Below are 18,930 nucleotides of genomic sequence, written 5' to 3' on the forward strand. Positions count from 1 at the left end.
TACTGAATCAAATAAATAAACAGAAAAGTTTCATCTAAATTAACCAGGGAAATGAAGTATGACTTTTGAAAAGTGATTCAATGCCTTAGTGCAGTGATTCTCAATGCACGTGCCCCTTTCAATACATTTCTTCATGTTGTGACCCAGCCACAAGAGGAGAGGGGCTGATCTGGGTTAGGGCTGGGCTGGGGGAGGGGCCGCGGGAGGTTGGCTGGCCAGCCTCACCACCTGATCGGGCCAGTTCTCTGGCTGCAGCGGGCGTCACAGTGACCGGCTGTTCCAGTCGTTACGGTGTTCCAGTCGCTGGCTTTTTATATATATAGATAAAATGTAGGTGATCTTAAAGAAGGACTTAGCTACCATTAACACTGTTAGGCTCTGATTATGTTCTTGTTTGGTTGGTTGAGGGGCTCTCTGCCTTCTGAGGATGGGCTGTGGGAGACAGCTGGACAGGCCTTTCTAACACTGGCCCTTTCTTCTGGACATGGGAAAGGTGGAACCTTATTGGAAATCCTAATTGTGACTTCTGCCCTAGTTTCTCCAGTTAATTTAGCATCGGCTTTTCCAAAAAGCTGGATTTGTGATCTTTTTGTCTCTGCTTTACTTTGGCAATAATCCTAGAGGGCTTCTTTGTTGCTATTAAGGATGGCTGCATAACCACCCTTCTCTCTTCCCCACCTTCCTGGCCCCCCCAAAAAGAAGAAAGGATTATCTCTAGAAACTTGGACCGAGGTTGGGCGGCTCAGGAGGTCTCTTCCTGTGGAGGAAGCTGCCTCTGGCATGTCCCTCTGACACAGGGACGGTATCAACTTCAAAGAGTGCCGAGCACAGATGCCAGCAGGCCCAGGAGATGTGGAGGGGACCAGGGTCAGGCTCCGCTCTGACTATTGAGGATGAAACCCTGATTTTAGCTCTGAGCCTTAAATACAACGCCGTTCCATGGCTGTCCCTGCCCTGGTTCATAGCCCATCACTTTCATCAGGTATAGATACATTTGATGCATAAAAATGAATTTCTCCTTCGGATTTATGAGGTTCCAGGAAGCAGAATGGTGCCATTTGCTTTGGTAATAAGGGTCAGGTACCCAGTGCCAGACAGGGGCCCAGTCCCAGGTGGTGAGGGAGGAGGGCAGGGCTGTAGGCCCTTCCATTCTTGGCAGACAGTTGTGCTCACAAAGGTCCAGCTATGTCAGAGCTTCCTCAGCTGGGCCCCAAGAAGACAGCCCTTCTCACCCACAGAGGCCCTTCTCGCTCCTGCACCTCGGCACTGAGATGGCCTTGATGGTGCTACGGGGCTTCACTCCCCACGGTCCTGTGACGAGTTTTTCCAGCAGAGGTTGGGGTTGGGGCAGGGTAGATGCCAGCTGACTGCGTGGGCACATTGAGGACTGCTGTTTTAGTTCCTGTGGCATTTTCATCCCGAGCTGCTTCTGTTTGCCATCACCACACAACCAAGGGCTTCAGTGTGGATGACAAGATCAGCACAGACATGCGACAGGAATCAGGGTGGCTTAGAAGAACAGGCTTTATTACTAATCCCTGTCTGCCTGCTTCCTGAGTGAGCCTTTGGGGGGCTCTGTGCTTGGCAAGAAAGTGGGGGAAATTCTTACCAATTCACAGCTTGCCTGTCCACAGCCAGGGTATGAGCATAATCTGTATAAAAGCCTAAGCAACCAAACGACCAATCGACCAGTCGCTATGACATGCACTGACCACCAGGAGGCAGATGCTCAATGCGGGAGCTGCCCCCTGGTGGTCAGTGCACTCCCACACTGGGGGTGCTGACCGACGGGTGCCAGGATGCCAGGCTCACGGCTGGCAAGCGTAGCTGTGGCAGCACACACACCTCTCCCACCTCCGCGGCAGTGCTACTGAGCAGTGGCAGGCGCAGCGGGGCCTGGATGAATGGGAGCAGCGCTGCCTGGCCCAGGCTCGGGCTCCTCCCTAGCCGCCTGCTGCTTCGTGCACTACTACACCCTCGGGGGATGTCAGACTGCCGGTTTTGGTCCGATCCACACAGGCCAGGCCCAATCAGGCCTAAACCGGCAGTCTAACATCCCCCGAGAGGACCCAGATTGCGAGAGGGCGCAGGCCAGGCTGAGGGACCCCACCGGTGCACGAATGCATGCACTGGGCCTCTAGTTTAACAAATATTTATCCACGAAGGCTTTTTACAAAACAAAACAGTGCTGGAAGCCTGATGTACTTTTCTAGTCAGAGGCCTTCTGTAAAACTAGGAGCCTCATACAGAAGTCACTGGGGTAGAATGAGCCCCAAGGGGCGTGGACAAAACCCGCTTTGTGTGGTGGGCAAGTGTTTTAGCCTGGATGTTGCAAGGCTCTGCCCCTTCACAGGAGACGGCCTTCCTCTGTATAGAGGCCCTGTCTCTAATAGGCAGGCAGGGGTACCGTGTTAATACAGACCATTTGGGAGCAAAATCTAGTCTCTTGGAAAAGGGAAGGGCTTGAGTTTCTTTAAAGAACAAAACAGTAGAAAAAGAAACAACAAACAGTAGAACGTCCCCAAAATAGCTCCATGGACAGCCATCTCCTAAAATAAGTTCCAGCTGTTCAAAAATATAACAAAAGCTATAAAAGTAATAAAGGCATTTTAGTTTTTCATGTAATTAGATATACTTACCTCTATTTAAAAATCTTATATTAGGCAGCCTTGAAATTCAAAATGCCAAAACAGGTGAAGTTACGAAAGAACACATTTTTTAATACCCTCAGTAAATGTGATCGTGGTAACAGCGCAGGCCCGTCCCTGTCTCCACGGGCATCTGCCCTGTGGCCCAGGCTGCAAGGCCAGCTCTGACCTGACCACTTCCGTCTCTTCTAATCAGACCTGATAAAAATGGGAAGCATTCATTCTTGATGAGTTTGTGAAAATCAGCCCCTTCCCCTCTCCATCAACAAGGTGACTTGTTGGGAGAAGTTGCTGGGTAAACTTGTTTCTTTCATTAGCCAGTGCAAACACTGGCTGTTTTAAAAGTTTGAACTATGGAAACTTAGAAACCTGTTCAAAAGTAGAGAGTATAATGCAAAGAACCCTCACACACACGTCTGTCCCCTCTCCTCCCAACTTGTCTTTTCTGGAGTAAAGAGCAAATCCCACCTTGTGTTATTTTACCTGTAAGTAGCGTGATTCTCTGATGGGCCAGGATTGTGAAAAGTACCATCGCTGCCAGGCCGCCAGCACCCCCAGCTCTGAGAGAATGGCCTCCTGACAGTTCGTCCTCAATGCCCCATTGCTTCAATGTCCTTCAGTGTATTACTCTTGCTCCTGGGTCTGCATCTGAACTTTCCACGGTGGAAACACACACACATTCAAAAGTGGGCGGTGTAGAGGGCCCTGGGACCTGCACCGGCTCTCCAGGCGCCCAGGGCTGACCCTTCTTCATCCTTCAGGGTCCTGCCCACTCTTCACTGAGGGCTCTGTGCAAATCTCACCTGATCCTTTCATTTATACATAGTTGTTTCATTAAACAACTACTTTTTAAAGCATCTTTATTGAGGTATAATTTGCATACCATTAAATTTAACCAGTTGAAGTATACATGTCAGTGGCTTTATATAGTCACAAAGTTTGTAACCCTCACTAAGTATAAAACATTTTTGTCACCCCCTATAGAAGCCCATATACCCCCGTTCTCCTCACACTCACCCATTTCTCTCCCAGTCCCCGGCACCACTGATCTACTCCTGTGGATGCACCTGTTCTGATGCTTCACGTAAATGGAGTCACACACTATGTGGCCTTCCGTGTCTGGCTCATCTCACACAGCATGATGCTCTCAGGGTTTATTCACATTGTAGGGTGCGTCAGTTCCCCATTGCTTTTTACTCCTAAAAAATAGGCCATGATGTTTGTAAAGATGGGTGTGGTCTTTTTATCCAAGCGGTAGACTTTGTTGTTAACTTGGCTGGAAGACAGGGGCCAGAGCTGCACAGGTGTGAGGGGTATTTGTTCCAAGGCCACATGCGATCCCCACCTTAGTTGTGTTCCATTATGTTGTAGGATTTACAGTCTATGATTTTTGCTCATGTGTCTCCCCTTCCCAAGGGTGCAAAGTGAGTCTGCATCACTGAAGCCCTGGGCCAGTGTGAGGACTCAGGGTTCTACTTAGATTCCAGATGAAGACAGACCTCAAGTCCTTAGAGAGGAGACAAGCCCCCAAATTCCTTTAATTTAGGGCCCTTTTCTAATATGTGCTCAGGGTAATACCATCTTTTAAACTTTCAGATTCTAGGGTATGACATTCTTACATTGTTTGCAATTGTTTACTGCAGGAAAACAAAGTATTACATTTACTTTTTTCCAAAATATTTTTTGATTGGTCTGTTGTGGGGTGGGGTTGGGCATGAAAAGACTTTTATCCCTCAGGGCAGCCTGGTGGGGCTCCAAACCCCCACTCAGAGCACCTGAGGCGGGTCTCCCCTCCACTCAGCACCTGAGGACACATCTCCCTCTATCTGCCCTTCCTGCTGTATTTAATGCTCATAAGCTCTGTGCCCTGACCCCACACTGTCCTCGGGTCATGGACATGGGCTCTACTTAGTGAGGTAACACAATGCTTTAATCTTACACATTTTTTGGCAAAGCATGCCAAATTTTAATACATTTTTCTCCTTTTGTTTTTCAGGTATTCATTTGGTAAGTGAAAATCATTTAGAAAAAACTCTGCGAGAGTTAACATTTTGTACTGGGGTATGTATCCTCCTGCCTTTTTTTCTGGCTTTCTCATTGCTTAAGCATCTGTCATTAGCCTCAGGTTTCACCATGTTGTTCTGATACCATGTTTGTTATCTAACCTGGACTTCTACCCACAGCCAGCCTCCTTGCCCAGAGTGGTGGACTAACACCGAGGAGGGAACTCATGCATTTTTAGGCTCATGCGTATGGAACCGTCTCTATATTACGGGGTAGAGTAATCCCACAATAGTGACAACAAGTAGTGGTTCCATCGAATGTTATGGATCCATCCCCAACCCTGGATAAATGAAAAGGCCTATGACATGTGTGTTCCCCTCTCCAGGCCACACTGAGTCCCCAGTGGACACAAGCCTAGGGACACCCTACCCAGAGGAGGGGGAGGACTTCAGGTTCCCCCAGCTGTAGTCTAAGGGAAACACTGCACCCAGAGTGAGCGTGCAGAGTAAGTAAGGTTTTTGTTCAGAGATGAATGGGCAGTGGGACCATGGCCGCTGTCTGGGGACAAGCAGAAGGCAGCCCCTAGGTGAACAGGACTGGACAGGGCCAGCCATGGCATAGGTTACATTTGGGTCTCACCAGCTTACATGCCATTACAACAAGACATCAGTGCTCTCCGGCATAACAGAACCCAGATGCCCCTCAGCTTGACATCCTCATGTTCAGGACACAGTCCCCAACCACACAAGAAAGAGAGGACCGGGACATCAGGCCCATTCTGGAGAGAATAGGCAGTCGACAGAGGCCAACCCCAAGATGACTAGATGCTGGGTTTTCAGACAGGGTCTGAGCAGCTGCCAACACTGTGTACCGAGGTGAGGGAAACCAGGCTCCTGAAGAAAAAAAACATGCCCTCACAGCAGAAAATCTAGAAAAGAACCGAGTGGAAATTTCAGAACTGAAAAATACAGTATCTGAAATAAGGAATTCCCTAGGTGGGCTGGATAGTAGGGTGGAGGTGACAGGAATGAAAGATCAGTAGACATCGCCCAGGCTGAGACCAGAGCCCCAGGAGGGGACAGAGAATGGCTGAACAGTTTCCCAGTGTGGTGGGACTCATAGGTGTACAGATGCAGGAAGATTGGTGAACCCCAAACAGCATAAATAAAAGAAAGCTGCCTGCTACATCATCTGAAATCAATATCAAAAACCAAAGGGAAGGGAGAATCTTGAAAGCAGCCAGAGAAGCTTACCGTTGCCCTTGACATGGTTGGCCCCTGGCACCTAGGAACAGTGGTGCTGAAAGATGGACACAGTCCACCAGGAGCCTGCACCCAGACTGTGCCCTCCAGGGACGGAGGTGAAATAAGGAGAAATGAGAGAATTCATTGCTGGCAGATGAGCACTACAGGAATGCCACAGGCAGCTCTCCAGGCTGAAGGAAGTAACAGGAGGTGAGAATGTGGGTCCCTGGGCAGGAGTACAGAACACAGAAAACAGTAAATACATAGGTAAATGTGAAGATGGTTTTCCTTCATTTTCTTCCTTCAGAATACATATAACTATTTAAAGTGAAATGAATCCTTTGTCTTCTGAGATTTGTAATGCACTCAGAGGGGAATACATGTGACAGGCATGACATGGAGCATGTCAGAAGACGCAGATGGACCTGTGTGGCTGCAGTGTCCACATTTTATGTGAAACGGCATAGTATTAACTTTAAGTAGATTCAAAAGCTAAAGACGCGTATTGTAGTCCCTGGAACATGCACCAGGAAAATGTGGAGTAACAGTTAAAACTCTGATAGACACATTAAAGGGGTGATCTGAAAACATTTGAATGACCCAAAAAGGCAGGAAGGAGGAGCACAGATATAAAACTAAGGGTTTAATAGGAAATGAAAAATTAAGTGGCAAACCTAAATACCGTATCAGTAATTACATTAAGTGTTAATGGACTAAACACTCCAGTTAAAAGACAGGAATCTACAGAACAACTTAAGAAAAAAGTAAGATGCAGCTGTATTCTTCTAGAGGTAATGCACATTAAATGTAGAAATGCAGAAAGTTTGAAAGGAAATGGATGGGAAAGGTACACTGGAGACAGTAGTCAGAAGGAGAATTCAAGATCAAGTATCCCTGGAAATTAAGGACGAGTCATCAGGCAGGAAGACATAACAAACCTCAAAGTACATGAGATTAAAAAAAAGTGACAACTAGCCCTGGCCCGTGGCTCAGTTGGTTGAAGCTTCATCTGTACAGCAAAAGGCGTGGGTTCAATTCCCAGTTGGGGTGCATATGGGAGGCAATTGATCCATGTTTCTCACATCGATGTTTCTCTCTCCCTTTCTCTTAAATCAATAAACATATCCTTGGATGAGGATTTTTTAAAAGGTGATAACTAAAGGGAGACAGAAGGAATTTCAACACCCCCTTTTCCTCAGTTGAAAGAACAACTGATGGAAAATTGGTAAAAGGATGGACCCACTGAACAGCACTGCCTGGCACCCGGCTCTAATGGGTGTTTCTGAGAACACACGTTCTGTTCATGTGCACATGGTCCGTCCACCGGGAACACCAGCCATAGGCGAGGCTGAACACAGGATTACATTGAAAATGGGTTAAATCATTGAGATTCTGCTTTCCTGAGAGACTCTCCCATCCTGACAGTGAGCTGGGTATTCTGCATAAGCCAACTTTTTTGTACTCAACAAAGCAGCTCAATGGATCAAAATTCCTACCTCCCCTGACTGAGGAGGGATGGACCTGTGACTGGCCTCACCTGCAGCAAAGTGAAAGAGGGAAAGGTTAAGGAGAAAGCCACCAACACACTGTTGAATTCTTAGGGAAACAGTTGTCACCAGACATGGAGTTCTTGCTGACTGAGCGTTATGGTCTGTAAGGCTTGTGAGAAAGATTGGGGCAGGTGGGGTGACTACATAGGGTTTCCTTGGTGGTGTCATGCAGGAGATGACTGGCCACTGACATACCCACCTGGCCCCAGACTCTCCTTTTATAAGAAGCAGAAGCCTCGAACCACTCAGAAGGGGACATCAACCCTATGCACTGAGATCCCTGAGAGAAGGGGATCTGTGAGAGGGGCCCCAGATTGTGTCTGATACAGAGCATGCTCTGCTACTGCTAGGGGCTGTTGGTGAGTGGAGTAGGGGGAGAATCGAGAGGAATTCTGAGAAGGCCCCACCCCAAGACTGCAAATGAAACTGGACCAGGAGCTGAGAGTCCCTCCCACCATCTGCCCAGCACCCAAGGAGAGGCAGCAGCTTGGGTGAGGCTGATCCAGCAGATGCACTGGAGCTGCTGCAAGTGAGGAACCCCAAGGCCCATGCTGAGCACAGCAGGTGACTGAAGCCTTCCCTAGGAAGTTGCAGCCCGTGGCCACTGAGGATCATGAGGAAACAACAAACTCAAAACCAGCTAATTTCCTGGCTAGATTGTCCCATCCCCCTCCCACCCCCTTCCCAACAGCCTCACTGTACATGCTCATTTTGGGATAAGTATGTTCACCTCAGGAGCTACTATGTTTCTACACACAATGTTTGACATAATTTAAAAAATCACTAGACAAACACGGAAAAATAAAAATGGACTCACTAACTGGGGGTTGTTGAGGGATGCAGCAATCAGTAGAGATGACTCAGATGTTGGGTGTGTCAGATAGGGACCCTAACTGACAGTTGTGAACATGTCAGAGGTTCTAATGGAAAAGGTAGACAACCTACAAGAACAGATGAGCTGTTTCAGCAAACAGAGGGAAACTATAAATGAGCCAGATGGAAATGTGAGAAATAAACAATAGAGTTCGATCTGGGCTTCCTTTCATGGTTTGCAACAGAGCAGGACAGCTGAGGGGGAAAAATCAGCTAACTTAAAGATATTAAAAGTAAAACACAAGTGTGTGGGGGGGGAAGAACAGAACAGAGCACCTGAGGGCTGATGGGCTATATCAAATAGCTTAACAAAAAGGTAACTAAAGAGAGAAAGGGTAGAAAAATATTTTAAGAAATAAGGGCCAAGAATTTTCCAAAATGAATGAGAGACAAAATGCCACAGATTCAAGAATTTTGGAAGTCACTAAGAAAACCACACTCACCACACATATTCCTAGATATGTTATAGTCAAACTGTCAAAAATCAATGAGAAAGAAAATCTTAAATGAAGCCAGAGGTGGGAAAGACCAGTATAGAGGGACAAAGATAATAATTACAGCACACTATTTAGTTAGAAACTGCCAGCCAGAGGACAAGGGAATGACATCATAAAGTGCCAGCAAGGATGGAAATCTGACTGTCAACCCAGAATTCTATACCCAGCAAAACTGTCCTCAACAATGAAGACAAAAATGAAGTATTTTTCAGAGGATCTGCACGTCAAAAATGTTAGAGGAATTTCTTCAGGCAAAGCATTGGAATTTGTTAAAATGAGAGTAAATTTTTAAAAATCCTGATTTTTAATTGCCTTAAAGGTAGGTAACAAAACAAAAATTTAAGTTTAAAATTTAAAGCAAAACAATCAGACTCTCACAAGCCAGTGTCACTCACCAACTTCTTAACCTTCCAAATAGCGCTGTCCAGTGATATGGTGTGTCGGAGCTGCCAGGACCTTGTGGTCTGAGGTGTTGACACTCTTTCCCTTTTCTCAGGTTTGCACTTTAAAAAAAAAAGCAAGAAGAAGCAAGCCAGGGGGACTTATTTCAGGAAATATTCTCTTTCCCACTTGTAAATCTAGTGTGGCCTAATCATAACCGGTTCTATAACCTGTGAGTTAGACGCAAAGGAAAGGAAACTTTCCTAAGTTTGGGAATGAGGTTAGACATGAGAAAGAACTGGGCTTCCTGCACCTTCTGAATTAGGGTTTATTTGATATCAACATTATCCTCAAAGAAACCTGCCTTATCCAACATTTAGATAAACCCTCTTGCCTTAGTAAACATTATTTTTTTGATTTATCCAAAACTGTAACAGTGTTCCTTTCCCCAGTTGTTAGGACAGATAAAACCACCAGGCCCTAACTCCTGTATAGGGTGGGAGAAGGCCCTGTGATTTGATGCAGTGAATTCTAGGCAATTACCATAAAATCGGCTTTTTTGGAGCAAACCAAGCACACAGTGGGGCTTGTGAATGGACAGATACAGGTAGCAGAGGCAGCAAAAAGTAACTAACCCTCAAATGCATGCTCTTGTGGCTTCCTGGCAGCCACCTTTGAGGGTCGCTGTTCTGTCTCAGGTGAGGCAATAGGATCACAAGACCAGTAGTGATGTGAGAGCTGAGATGGGGACCCGGGGTCTCCGACATGGAGCTGGTGCCCCTGCTGAAACTGGGCACCGCACAGAGAACAGCCTGCAAGCATGAATGCCGTTCCTTACATCACGTGTTAATCTGAGAAAGGCTGCATGCTGAGGATGATTCTAGAGCTCCCCTCCCCAACCCCCAACTGCTTGCCATAGCCCCAGACCTTCAGCCCCAGGTGGTGGTAGCACGTCAAATTGGCTCTGCTAACAGGACACTTAGGCTAAGAGCTACATTTTGCTCTGGATTAAAGCAAGTCTGTCCTCCATTTATGCTTCTGTTGGTATATCTGATGCTCTTCACACGTTTAACTGCCTCTCTAGTCGCAGGCGATAATGCTGAGGAAGCCAGCATTTGATTTGCTACTACATTTCCTCCTGAGGGGTCCTGAGTAGGACTGAATTTCATGTGCTGTCTTCTCTATAGCACTTGGTGGGCCACCCCCACTAAACGTCCTCAAGCACAAATTCAGAAGACTCCTAAGAGTCACAGCAGCTGGCTGGCCACTGGGTGACCGCCAAGCATTTCTGCTGTTTCCTTCAGTTACTGTGGTGTCAGGTTCAGAACAACCAAACTGAAGGGACTTCGACCTTTTGGGAACTTTCCCAGCTTGTCTTATTTGGGGGTTGCCTACGAGAACTTAGTTTTCATAATGAGCAGATCATCCTGTCCTGTTTTTACTCCTCTATGTTCTCATTAATGAACATAGATCTATAGACACAGACATATTAATGAACATAGAACTTAATTATATCTATTGTCTTTACTTTGCAAAATGGACTTGGATGACAATAAAGCAGCTCTGGATTACCTGCTGAGATACTAAGCTGCACCACAGAACAGCATTCCCGGAAAATAGTGCCGCCGGCTGACTTGAGCGAGGCTGCTCGAGCAACTGTTGAATACAGTCGTCTCCAGCCACCTGTGCTTTCTGGCTTAATTAAAATTAAATGAAATAAAGCTGGCGCTGCTCAGTCACACCTGTGGCACATCAAGCGCTCAGCCACAGTGGGCCAAGCCGATTGCGGACCATCTCCATCGCTAGAAGGTTCCGTGGACGGCTGGCCTGGGAATGTCCTCTGCTTAACATTTTCTTCTGGGAGCTCAACCACCTCTCCAACCGCTTATTCAGCAGGTGTGAGTGTGACCCCGTCGGTTTGGGAGTAGGGACACGTGGCTGGACTCCTGCCTGAAGGAGACACAGCCCAGACCTCTCTGGTTCTTTCCTTTGTTCCGTGACTAGGTGTTTCCAGGATTTCTGAGTTTCTGTGAGCATTTCTCCAGGGTCTTGAAGGCCCTTCTTCATTGTGGGTGTCACCTGCTGCCACCCTGCGGCCCTATCCCCTGGGGTCTTGCATTCCTGTTTGCAAGGGCGTGACTGCTGGGTAAGGGGACCGCATGTGAACGGAGGCCGTTTGCTCCAGGACACAGGAAAACCACAGCATTTGTGATAACCCAGCCTCGCCAGCTGCATCTCTGCTGAAGCATTGAATGTGGCTGCGCTTTGAAATCTGCCGGCCTGGTAACTTTCACTTCAAAGAATGGGTCTAAAATGTGATTAATTCAGTGCCCCTCTACATGCTGTTTCCTGCTCCTCTGTAGGAAGTGAGCTTTTTTATATTTGTGAGCTTGGGCTGGAGCCTTTTTTGAAACTTCATGTCGTCCTTGTGCATTTGAAAATAGTGCAGGACCTGGCAGGCGGCATAGGGTTCCGGGAAGGGCTTGCTGGTCTTTTCATGCCCTCCCGATGGCCTGCTGAGCCCCCCACCTCCCACCCCCGGCGGTGCACTTCAGCCTTAAAGGACCAAGCACTCGGAAGGGGGCTCCTGTCTGTCTGTGTCTGGTGAGGTTAGATTGAGCGAGGGCCATAGCAGTTGCTTTTTCGGGGCTGAGTCCTGTGACTTACACCCAAATGCTCCTGCAGTCTTCCCTCAGAGGCCAGCTCCTCCCAGGCCTGGGGCAACCCCGAGAGGCTCATTTTGAGGGGCCCTTCAACCAGCACGGGCTATTCACACCGGTCCAGACAACTAGACCGGAAGAGGTGGGCATCAAGGAAGGCAGCTAATGGCAGGAAGCTTCTACGGGATGGAGTCCGGACTTGTCCCTCTAATATATTTGTTCTGAATTGGTCCCTCTAATATATTGTAATTGTTTCAATATAAAAAAGATGCAGAAGTCAGTAAAATTGAGCCTCAAGATTAGCTGCATTGAATCCATGGTTTGGGTTCTCAGTGCAGTGCTGGGAACAAGGGTGGGGTAGTGAGGAGGCTGCAAGGTAGCCTGTGTGGAGGGGCCTGCGGGTGGGCTGGTGCTAAGGGGCCCGGAGGGGTGGGGAGGTACAGAGGAACTGGCAGTGAGGACGCGAGCACACTCCAGATGGATTGAGGGGTCTGGAGGGAATCCTAGGGGAGGATCCTGGGAGGAGAGCATTCCATGTTTTGCTGCAGGCCTATCAGGCTAAGAGTTGGACGATTTAGGGATCCCTCATTTCAATAAGAACCATAATCAGTGCCGAAACCGGTTTGGCTCAGTGGATAGAGCGTCGGCCTGCGGACTCAAGGGTCCCAGGTTCGATTCCGGTCAGGGGCATGTACCTGGGTTGCGGGCACATCCCCAGTAGGAGATGTGCAGGAGGCAGCTGATCGATGTTTCTCTCTCATCGATGTTTCTAACTCTCTATCTCTCTCCCTTCCTCTCTGTAAAAAAATCAATAAAATATATTTTTTAAAAAAAAGAAAAAAAAAGAACCATAATCAGTGAATTACTGCTTTATCCTAATGTGAAAGCCAAGTGTCAGCTAGTCCAGAGTCTTCCTCGGGGCTGGCAGGTATCAGCCAGTTCTGCCGGGAACAGTAGCCAGGGGGCAGGACCAGGAAGGGGAGAGGGCCTTGGGGCTGATCCAGATCATGCACTGCGAGCTGTGAGCACATGGAGGTCTCCGTGAGAGATCCTCATCGTGGGCACAGGAATGAATGGCACACACCAAGGCTGCAGCGACAGGTCCGTGGGTGAACCTCGGGGTGGGGCTGGCTGAGCCTCCAAGGCAGGGCTAGGCGCGGCCCTGGACAGGTGTCTGGTAGGGAAGCTGGGCCACCTGTGCAAGCGTGGCGAGGCCTGTCCTGCGGGGACGGCATACAGGCTGCTTTTGAATGTTGTCACTGCACTGAGAGCAGCTTTTTGCTCTGTTCCTGCGGGACGCTTCGCTTCTGCCTTATTAAGTCTGTTTTCCAGGCAGGTCCGACGCTGGCGTCCTGGGCTTATGAGGCCTGGACACTTGAACCCGGTGTACTCAGTCACAGCAGCGCCTCCCACCAGACGTTGTGAATTAAATGCTCCCTGTGACCCCTCACCCTTGCTGCTCTTAAATTCATGCTTTAAAAACAGCTTAATGAGGGGTTTACTGGCCCAATTGGAAGTTTTTATTAAAACCTATTAGTGCTGGAGTGGAGCCTGCCTGCAGGAAGCGATTAGCTGCCTTGGAGCTCTGAGCCACCTCAGCCGCAGCAGGTCCCCCCCAAACCGTCTCCAGGTCCTCGCTTCGCCTGGTTCTCATATCCTCTGGTTTAATTATGGTTCGTCTGATTCTCTTCCCAGCCCCCATGTCCAAGAAAGCAGTTTCTTTTAATTAAATTATTCCCATAATCAGAGGCAGCCTCATCCGCCCGACCGTGAGCTCGCCCACGGCTGCAAGCCCTTTCTGGGGAGTCTCCGCTGCGGGAGCCCTCCCTCCTCCGCACCAGCGGCCCTTCCACCTCTGGTCTGAGACCCTCAGTGCTCTGGGCTCTGGTGCTTCTCAGCCAGGGTCTCGGGGTCAGTCTTGATCCAGGGGTGGTGTTTCTGCCTCATTCTTCTCTGTCTCCACACTGCACTTTCCTCTCAGGTCACTGGGCCACCAGTGAAGGTTTGAAGGGACCTGCCCAGGGTGTGACTTTCTGTTGCGGGTGGAGAAGGAGTGAGCAGGTGAGGGGTTGGCACTGGGGAAGAGACTAAAGGTGATGTACATCCCAAAAGGGAGAAGCTGGTGCTCCTGGCGGTCACCCAGTTTGGCACAGTTGTCCACAGGGCCTCACGAATCATCCAGGTTGCCAGACTGTCGGGGGTGCCTGGCATTCGGACCAGGGTGTCAAAAGGGGAAAAACTGGTTCTGGGGCACTGGAGCCCCTTAGAGTGTCTCTCGTGGTGTGGGTTCTACTTCCTTCATGTAGGTAGTGCCTGTCTTTAGTGTCATCTTTTTCATCTGATTTTGTCCCCCTGGAGTTAATACCCACCTGACTGGCCTTTCCTGGCTTTGTGCCCACTCAGATCTGTGCACTGTGCACAAACATGGGCAGCACACAACACACTCGTGGCCACGGTCAATGTCTGCCCAAAGGGACCATAGTCTTTGCATTGCTGCCACTCTCCTTTTCTCATTTAGTAATGTCTGATGAAAATTACTTAGTTGAACCTAGAAGAAAGTATATTTTAAAGACCATTTTTTCTTATTCACTTTATCATTAACACTGTGCCTGCTTTAAGTTTCTCCCATCACATCTAGTTACCTACTTGTGCTTCTAAAACATGCTTACCGCTTTAATATGCTGAATTCTAGTATATTGAAGAAGCATTTTGTTGCTGTAATTCATACTTTCAGTCCTGAATTCATTTGGATGGCATTTGTCTGGGATGCTTCTAAATTACCTTTTATTTTTATGGTGTTGATGTGTAAGTTTGACTTTTAGTGTAGCATTAGATGTGTAGCATTTGCTTTTCAGTTTACAGGATAATTAATGATAGTATCGCAGCTGACTGTTGAGAGTTTCCTGGGTGCCAGCGCCCTAACAGTTAAAGAAGGTGGTTTTATCACCTAGAGCAGTGATGGCAAACCTTTTGAGCTCGGCGTGTCAGCATTTTGAAAAACCCTAACTTAACTCTGGTGCCGTGTCACATATAGAAATTTTTTGATATTTGCAACCATAGTAAAACAAAGACTTATGTTTTTGATATTTATTTTATATATTTAAATGCCATTTAACAAAGAAAAATCAACCAAAAAAATGAGTTCGCGTGTCACCTCTGACACACGTGTCATAGGTTCGCCATCACTGCCCTAGAGACTTGCTGCGAGCCTCTGCACACTAGGGTCTGTCTGACCTCACATGCTCTTCCCCACTGCATCCTGGCTGTATACTGTTCAGAGTGGCCTCTGTACTTCCACCCCCAGCTCTAGTTCTACTGACTCTCCTGTGTAATGCTAAGTACTGGTCTAAACAGCCGTAGGCTATTTTTGTCATGGGTCTCTTCAATCAAAGAAGCGGTTTTATTTATCAGATTTTTTTAAAAAGTGTTCTAGCTCATTAATTTTTACCTTTTATAGGTTGCTTCCCTCCTCCCCCTGGAGAGGAAGGGGCTTATTATTTTCTAAGATCATGTGTTGATTGTTTAAGTCATTAATTTTCCATCTCTTCTTATCTGCTAATGAGAGCATGGAGGCAGGTGACCACTCCCTCTGACTGTGTTCCTGGCCCACCCCATCAGTTGAGACCCCAGGGTCTCCCTGACAGTGGCAGATGGTATTGCTTATAACCCTCAGTGCTAATGCCTTTTTGGTCCAAGTGCTGTTTAGAAAAGAGCTTCAAAAATCTCAAGCCCTTAGGGCTTAATAGGTTGTTTTTGTTGACCAATTTCTGGTTTTATCACACTGTGGCCAGATAAGGCCTGAAGGTCATTCTTTCAATTATTTAAGAAAACATAGACCTGTGCATGGATTAGAAAGTGAAACTGTAATCTACAGCTTCTAGCAAACACAGCAGCACCTTTCACCCTTCCCCCCTCTCCTGTTCTCCAGAGTAGCTTCTTCATCTTCTCTCGCAGTCCTGGTATTTACCTCACGTTTCTCAGTGGTGTGTGTGGATTATTCTGGGTGTGTCACTTGTAGACATTGTCTATATACTTTTGACTGCTAAGCCAATAATGAAGTGTAATTTTTTTTCCTAATAACTCTTTGTTTTTCTTGGAGTTAATAGTCGCCTCTCCTTTTTTGGTTTGCTTTGTTTTTCATCTCTGATCGTGTTTCAATAATTTGTTCCAGATTCACCAGCACAACTGCTTGACCTTTCCCAATACTGCTTTTACTGAATCAACCCCATGAGGTAATCTCTCAGTTTCTTCTCCCTGCTCCATCGAGATTTCCGCTTGGGAGCTCTCCGTTACTGCCTGGAGTGGGTGCTAGCTAGGCCCCTGGAGCTGGAGCTTACGGGGCAGGTTACCCTTTGTCAGATTGGGTGCCACTGACAGATCTGCCCTCTCCCCCTCCTAGGGATCCTTATTAGTTCACAGGGCCAGGTACCTCGTTGTGCTGGGTGAGGCTCAGAGATGCAGCCACTCTCCACCACCTTCTTCCCCTACATGTTCCAGAGCAGTGTTCTTAGGGAGGGTCATGTTTAATCCTGTTTCCTTTTTTCTGACTTTTGTTTTATTAGTATTTGTATCTACATCTTTATGTGAGATTGGGTTCTCCAAACACTGGGACACCAGAGTAGAGAAGAGAAATTATCTGCGCATTGAGTATGGATGAGAGCTCTCCCCATTTCCTCCCCAAACTGAAATCCACATCCTCAGTATCATTTTGCCCATCAATTCTAGAGGACAGCAGAAAACGGCCTTCATTCATAAGTAATTAAAACATTATTTTTTATATTGCTATCCCTCAACCACATCAAGTGTGTTCCCAACGCAGGGCCTTTGCGCTTGCTGTGCCCTCTGCCTGGAACTCTCTTCTCCCAGTTTGCTCATGGCCTCTGTTTGTCGTCATAGCATGTATCACCAACTAAATCCCACATGCAGTGCTTACGTGTTCTATTTGTTTATTGCCTGCCTCCACCAACTCAAATACATTTTCATTTGAAGACAAGGACTCTACCTTGATTTGCTGCTGTGCCCCCAGCTCCTAGAGCAGTGATGGCGAACCTATGGCACGCGTATCAGAGGTGACACGCGAACTCATTTTTTTGGTTGATTTTTCTTTGTTAAATGGCATTTAAATATATAAAATAAATATCAAAAACATAAGTCTTTGTTTTACTATGGTTACAAATATCAAAAAATTTCTATATGTGACATGGCACCAGAGTTAAGTTAGGGTTTTTCAAAATGCTGACACGCCGAGCTTAAAAGGTTCGCCATCACTGTCCTAGAGCAGTGCCAGGTGTATACTGGATACTCACTGTTTGTTGAGTGAGAGAGTGAGCACATAGAGGGTTATCCTCCAGGAGTTAGCCCTTTTCTTGGTCACACTTACATAAAGACAGCTAAACGCGCTGGGTGAGATGGTGCTTCTCCCCGCTTCTCCCGTGTTAGCAGCTGCCCACGTGAGGCCCGGCAAACCAGGCTGATTTTATTCGTGTTGCCCCAGTGCCGCTTCCCTGCCAGGTAAACACGCATGTGTCCTAAATTGCCGTGAGCCCCAGAGGCCAGAGAAGGGCTTTTGCTCTCATCAGACACCACCACAGCCACTGGCTGGCCTGGAACCTCCAGAATCTGCCATGTGTCCCTGGAGCTTCCTGGCTCCAATGCCCCATTGTTGGATGCAAGAGGAACACAGCATCGGCAAGCCTGACCTTTGCCAGCGCAAGTAACAGGGAGAGGCATTGTTAAGTGAGCCCTGGAGTAGCAGCTGTGTGCCAGTTTCTTTTGTAAATGCTTTGATATTTTAAAACAGAAATTTTAGACGAGGAGGCCATGCTTTGTTGCTATTACAATAGCAGCTCTTGTCTGTGTGGAGTCACTGAATGGAGACACAAATACCGGTGCAGCTTTAGTACTGTTAATGGTTCCTAAGTGCCTATAACAGATCTCTTCTTGATGCTTGTGTCCTCTTATCAAGAATTTTACACCCCTCTTAAAGCAGTATCCCCTGTGTTTATTATGGGCACGTTGGCTGGTCTCACGTTAATATTCCTTTAACAGTATAGTGTTACTGGTTTTCCGTTTGGTTTTGGTCTTGGTGAATGTCTTTGGAGCATTTAGAAGATTAACATGCAGACAGGATTCAGTGATAAATTTTTGTGTGATGTCCATTACCACTGATGGCCCCCATACTGGCTGTTCCCGCTGTCGGACATGGCCCCTGGGAGCTACATGTTTCTCACTTTCACCTCCCACACCTGCACAGCTCCAGGCCCCGCTCCAGGCCCCACTCGGTGGTTCTCCAGCTTGCCTCCTCTGACATGGATCTTGTACGTCAGTTTATCGTCTCTACACCTGCCCCTCCTCCCACCAGACTGTCAGCCCATGGGGGCCGGGGCTTTGCCCAACCCCTTCATCCCCATAGTGTGTAGGACAGGAGGAACTCAGTCACAGCTTGTCTGCACATGGAATCAAGGAACTCTGAGTCCACTTGTAGGTGTCACAAGACGGCCAATAGTCTGGTGGCCGCCACAGGCTCTTACGTCATCACTCTTAAAGGGGGCATCACACCTTCTTGAGGCCACCAACAGCTTGGCAGGCTATGCTTGATGGTGAGGGACACACTGAATCGAGAAACCTGATTACTTGCCTTTGATTTTTAGTGAAATGTCTCCTGAACCCAGAACTGCTAGCACAGTTGTGGTGTGCGTCCTGGTGTTTCTGAGAGAGAATATGCGTAGCCCTCCTCGGGGATGTCCGTGGCCTTGCTGGCAGTCCACAGGTCTGGGAACATGGCCCATCCTCTCCCTTGGCACTGAGCCAGACCTAGGAGAAGCTCTGAGCAAAACATCCACAGTCAGTAGCTTGAACCCAACCAAAGGCAACGCATGATGGAGCACAACCAGACTGCGGGCCACAGAGCTCTGCCCCATCTGGGGTTTGCTGTCCTCGCATCAGCAGGTGCCTGCAGGATTGGCGGTGGCCACGCCATGCTTTGTTCCTCTGTTGTCAGGGTAGGTGGTGTCTCATATATAAGTGCTGCCTCCTCCTCATGGCAGTTAGATGTGTCCTCATGCTGAGGCCAG

The 18,930-nt window shown here is 47.8% G+C and overlaps 1 protein-coding gene across 3 annotated transcripts in view; it reads left to right on the top strand.

Moving 5' to 3' along the window:
• Positions 1-18,930, top strand: part of LMF1 (lipase maturation factor 1) — a 110,598-nt gene that overhangs the window by 20,536 nt on the left and 71,132 nt on the right. For all 3 annotated transcript variants that reach the window (XM_006104928.3, XM_023746048.1, XM_023746049.1), the window contains one exon: positions 4,645-4,655. In XM_006104928.3, the coding sequence (XP_006104990.1) occupies positions 4,645-4,655 (11 nt within the window). The remainder of the gene's footprint in view (positions 1-4,644; positions 4,656-18,930) is intronic.

The sequence above is a fragment of the Myotis lucifugus genome, unplaced genomic scaffold, assembly GCF_000147115.1.
Source record: "Myotis lucifugus unplaced genomic scaffold, Myoluc2.0 scaffold_622, whole genome shotgun sequence".
NCBI lineage: Eukaryota > Metazoa > Chordata > Mammalia > Chiroptera > Vespertilionidae > Myotis > Myotis lucifugus.